The 5,312-nt window shown below is 38.1% G+C and overlaps 1 protein-coding gene across 1 annotated transcript; it reads left to right on the top strand.

Moving 5' to 3' along the window:
* The first annotated feature begins 207 nt into the window (after positions 1-207).
* LOC111368405 lies at positions 208-3,102 on the top strand. The gene is made up of 6 exons (XM_022989634.1): positions 208-250; positions 332-840; positions 1,076-1,376; positions 2,101-2,266; positions 2,519-2,618; positions 2,941-3,102. Exons 2-6 carry the CDS (start codon positions 407-409, stop codon positions 3,056-3,058), a joined length of 1,119 nt encoding a protein of 372 aa, XP_022845402.1. The 5' UTR covers positions 208-250; positions 332-406; the 3' UTR covers positions 3,059-3,102.
* Positions 3,103-5,312: the final 2,210 nt, after the last annotated feature.

Here is a 5,312-nt window from a genome sequence, read left to right as displayed (position 1 = left end):
ATCTTGATAAAAGTCCACTGATGGGCCTCATTATTATTTTTTTTTTTGTTTTTAAAATTTCCTGGTATCATAGTTATTTCTGCTTTTCGGAGGGGTATCCTCTTTGATATTCTGTATGCATATTACATGTAATCATTTTTCTATATAATATGTTGGAGGAAATTTTTGCAATTTTTATTTGATTGCATGCTTATAAATTTCATTCAGGGAAGGGTTCCGCTCCAGATTGGAAAACATTGTTCGTGGCCAAGTATGCAGTCAAATTGAAACTTCATCTGACAATAACAACAGTGATTCTAGAAATGATCAGACTGATACAAATTCTTCACAGGAAGTTCAACATGAGAATAATGACCAATCTCAATTTAGAAATCAGGAAAGTGAAGTTAACCCATTGCAGGATCGTATGTCAAATTTGGATAGCAGCACAGCTGTTCAAAGTACAGTTCAACAAGCTATTGCAGATCAAGGAAGCAATTGGCAGGAACAGATTACTGAAGATGAGAGAGAAAACGTGCAAGAATCAACCTATAATGAGTCCAATGGATGGAGAGATGGCACATTGCAAGACACTGATAGGAACTGGCAGGAAAATCCTGTACCTAATTGGAACTTGGAAGCATCAGCAAATGAAGGTGGAGGTCAAAGTCAGCTGGAAGAAGTCCATCAGGTTTGGCGTGATGATGGCTCTCGCTCTCGAGAAGCTATAGATAATTGGTCGGAAGGACCGTCAGATATTCCAAGAAGGCGGGACTCTCTACCACACAGAAGGGGCACCAGGTTCCACCCTCCTGATGATGATAACGTGTACAGCATGGAACTCAGGGAGCTTCTTAGCAGGTTATTGTCTCACACCGTTATGTGCTCAAGCTTTATATTTTTTGGGCTTATATTCAACTTAGTTATTTATAAATAATTTATAATCGGTCAAATCACTTTTTATTCTACATGAAGACTCACAAGTACTACTCACTTGCCTACCACTCATTGCTATCTATTTATAATTTAAATTGTTTATAAGCACTTCCCAAATGTGCTTTTACTTTTCATTGTAGGCTTTTACTTTTCATTGTAGGAGGAGTGTCTCTAATCTTCTTCATAGTGGTTTCCGTGAGAGCCTAGATCAGTTGATTCAATCATATGTAGAAGGGCAAGGCAGGTCTCCTATTGACTGGGATCTGCACAGGAACTTGCCTCTTCCAGCATCCCCGGAGAGGGATCAGGACCAACATAATGATGATCAGAATGAGGATCAGCATGATGCAGTAGGTAGACCTTCATTGCTATTACCATCCCCTCCAGTACCACCATCTCAACCACTTTGGCATCAGGATTTGCACCACTCTAGTTGGTCTCGTCACCATCGATCTGAACTCGTGAGTTGATTTTTTCTTGTAATCTCTGTTTTCAAGGATGTGAATTGTGAAGCGCATATAATTTGTTATGTCCTCTCCTCAAGAAATCAGGATATTATTATTTGACAGTTGTCCGATTAAGGCTTTGGATGTCATGGTTGATTATGTGAGAGTGGCCAAACAGTTGAGGCCTGATTAGGTTATGGTCCTCGAAAACGTTTCGATGATATAGGTATTATAAAATGCCCAAATGTTAAGGAATACCTATTCATTTGCGTACTATATGAAGGGAAGATTAAAATTGGATTGATGAATTTAGGAAATGACATTTGTCATTCATCATCTCGTGTGAAAATTGGCAACAAATTGTCCAGAAGCTACTCAACTTGGTTCTCGTACTTAATATCTATGTTTATCGCCGAAATCTCATGTTGCTTAAGCATAGTGGGTCAAAAATCTGCTAGAGTAGTTAGTGAGGTTGATCAGTGTGACTGTCCTTTTAAAATTGTGCTAACCTGTGATTCTTCCAGCTTTGGAATCATTTCATTGCTCAATACTAAGACTTAAAATCTGACTAGTTTTAGTCTTCAATATAAGCAAAACTGAGGTTCAGTTTGGAGTCTGAATGGATCGTTCCAAATTCTCTGAGGCCATTTACCATCCCATTATTTGCAGAACTGTTGATGAGACTATGATTATGCAATTTCACGTTTGAACTGAATCCTTGCTTCCTAATTATGGGCAGGAGTGGGAGATGATTAATGATCTGAGAGCAGACGTTGCAAAACTTCAGCAAGGTATGAACCATATGCAAAGGATGTTAGAATCTTGCATGGACATGCAACTGGAGTTGCAACGGTCAGTCCGGCAGGAAGTCTCAGCTGCTCTTAATCGATCAACTGGTGGACAAGGTTTGTTTGTAATCTTGATGCTATGAACCTTGAGTTTCTACCTATTCAAGCCTCATAAAAGTTGTTTTTGCCTTATCACGAGCTTATGTAGCCATTTCTGGTGTTTCTCACCTTTCAACGGCTCTCTCTATTAATTGCCCTAGATTAGCAAAATGTTGCTTCTGTCCTTCGATTAAATTGAATTTTCTGTTAGAGAGCTGTCTTACATTGTTTGCTGTAAAACGTTTTATTAATGCATGTGCATACATTCAGGGATGGCAGAGACTTCAGAGGATGGGTCTAAATGGGGTCAGGTTAGAAAGGGTACCTGCTGTGTTTGCTGTGATAACCACATTGATTCTTTATTGTACAGGTATGGTAACCTATTGTATTATGCTAAATTATACGCCCTACTATTCTGCACACAACTCCAATGCACGCCCATTTAGACAAATATACTAGTTTGAAGTCATTTAAAATCTTTTTGAAGCCAAATATCGACATCATATCGTCCACGGTACCGTTCTTTGCTTAATGGGAGTCCATCGGTGGTGAAAAAGGCTTTATATGAACTTTCTATGTTAAATCGACACCATATGGAGAGTTGCAGACTCTTTTATGTCACAACAGTTGTTTTTGAGTTGGGGTAAATTTAATTTTTGCGGCCACCTTACATATGTCTCTCTGATCTGCAGATGTGGGCATATGTGCACTTGTTCTAAATGTGCAAACGAGTTGGTTCGCAGAGGAGGAAAGTGTCCATTGTGTCGTGCACCCATTGTTGAGGTGATTAGAGCTTACTCCATACTGTAAAAAGAAACCATAGAGAATAAAATTTGCGAACCATTGATAAGATACGTTGGAGCCAGGGGCGAATCCAGCATCAAAGTTCAGCTAGGGCGGAGATTGACTTTGATACCAAAAATCAGGTTTCGGGAATCTCCATCACAAGAAAGATAGTTTCTAGGAACTGGTAATCTAAGCTCATATTAGCGGGTGCTTTGGTTTTCCATTACAACATTTCAATTCTTATTGTTACCCGCAAAACTAATTCCCAAAATTACTTGTTAGTCACATCCTGTAATCTAAAAATTCCCTCTTTTCTCTCTGTTGTGGCACTATACTTGATCTCCTCTCTAATTCAACATTTAATTCAAATATTCTCTGTTGATTTAGCATTTTTTTGCAAGAATTTTCCTAAAAAAGACAATGATTCCTTTCATATATTTCAATTAAAATAACAAATAAATGTGATATTGTACATTTAACTAAGTGAATGGCTAATGAACTTATAACAGAAAACCAACACTACAAATTAACTATGTCGTCATCACGACTTTTGTCCCCAAAAAATAAAAACAATACATAGTACATATGTCAAAATCATGATATATCTCACATCAAGACTAACATTCAAAACAAGACTAAAGAATAAAAGGACTCACATTCGTGATCGATGCTTGAGTTTCCAGAAAATTGCATACTTCCAACCAGTTGAAACACAGGTCAGTTGCAATTCCCAATTCCCACTTCGCAAGGGTGAGGCGCCACAGCTGCTTCTGCTTCGAATGGAAAAAGGGAAATGGAAGGGAAGGGTTTGCATTTTGGGTCTAGGTCTTCGGCTCTTTGCTCAATTTGCCCTGCCGATTACAACTTCCAAATATTGGGGATTTGGAGTTTGGGTTGTTGGTTGATTTGGGTTGGGGAAAATTAATACCATGGATGATGGATCCTCTATTGGGCCTAATTTTTTTTAAACAAAAGGAGGCCCGCCCAATTCCGGTCATTAGTGTAAGCTCCAAAGAGAAAAATGGAAGTCATCTTCTTTCTTCCTCCTCCAGCACTGGCTCTGCATTCTGCGAACCTTGCGCGGCTGCGCTTGCTGCCCGGCGGCAACTGAACATTCCGACGGATCCAGCACGGGGCGGCCGCGGGTGCTCGCCAGGTGTTGGATCCGCGCCTGGTTGGAGCTGTGATCGATTTTACTCGTCTGAAGCTCAATCTTATCTGTAGAGTGTTTAGTCAGCCACTGTTATTCGGATAACATTTGGAAAGCTTTGTAGTGTATTAATGGAACCAAAAATAGCGTTTAACTATGTCCTCATTCATTCGTAAATAATATTTCAATTCTTTCCTGGCGAAAAAATAGCAAGATTTGTCTGTGTCACGATGAGAGTTTTTAGATTCTCCTTGAAGAAATATAATTTTCATGCATTGTACAATGCAGTAAGAAAAAAACAGAAATATATTTTGGATGCACACAGAACATGAGATGTTCAGACGTAATTTTATTTAGTAGCCCTCGCTCCGTAGTCTTTTCACGTGGCATGTCATGATTTTAATAATTAAGAAAAGGGAAACAATTAAATAGGTTTCCATATCCCTACTATATATAAAAAAGGGGAATGTGAGGGCACTGTAGAAAGAAACAGTGTCTTGATCCATCTTTACTGTAGCTTTTTTTTTTTTGTTTTTTTTGTTTTTTTTTTCAATTGGGGGCAAAAAACGACGCCGTTTGCTTGATATATATTTTATTTTATTGTACACTACTTTCAAATTTACTGCAACACGCAATTTTCATTCCTCCCCCACTCCGATATAGATATATATAGTAGGGATATAAGAAAAATATCACTTTTATATTATACCACAGCTTGTAATCTACAAAAAAATGTTTTTTGCCGAACATGCATTTGAGATAAAAAAAATAGTCTTCTTATCCTCAAAAAAATTCTTTAGCACTCGTTTCTTTGTTATTAAATCGGATTCAATTCTTTGATGAAAAATTGAGGGTAATTGCAATCAACACTTGGGTAGGTTAAATTTGTGCCGTCTCTAGAAATAAAGAGATTTCTTTTGTGGTGTGATTCCTCAACAATACATGCAATTTGGATTCTCAAATTTCAGACCTTTGTTTTAGGTACAATGAAGTAAGGAAAAAAACAGAAATATATTTTGGATGCACACAGAACATGAGATGTTCAGACGAAATTTTATTTAGTAGACCTCGCACAGTCTCTCTCTCTCTCTCTCTCTCTCTCTCTCTCTCTCTCTCTCTCTCTCTCTC

The sequence above is a fragment of the Olea europaea genome, chromosome 2 (assembly GCF_002742605.1).
Source record: "Olea europaea var. sylvestris chromosome 2, O_europaea_v1, whole genome shotgun sequence".
Taxonomy (NCBI): domain Eukaryota; kingdom Viridiplantae; phylum Streptophyta; class Magnoliopsida; order Lamiales; family Oleaceae; genus Olea; species Olea europaea.
The sequence above is the reverse complement of the archived record's forward strand: the minus strand, read 5'-3'. Positions and strand labels throughout refer to the sequence as shown.

Coding starts and splice junctions, on each gene's coding strand:
- LOC111368405 (XM_022989634.1), top strand. CDS start 407: ATGTCAAATTTGGATAGCAGCACAGCTGTTCAAAGTACAGTTCAACAA. Junction 841..1,075: donor CTCAGGGAGCTTCTTAGCAG/GTTATTGTCTCA, acceptor TTTTCATTGTAG/GAGGAGTGTCTCTAATCTTC. Junction 2,267..2,518: donor TCGATCAACTGGTGGACAAG/GTTTGTTTGTAA, acceptor GCATACATTCAG/GGATGGCAGAGACTTCAGAG.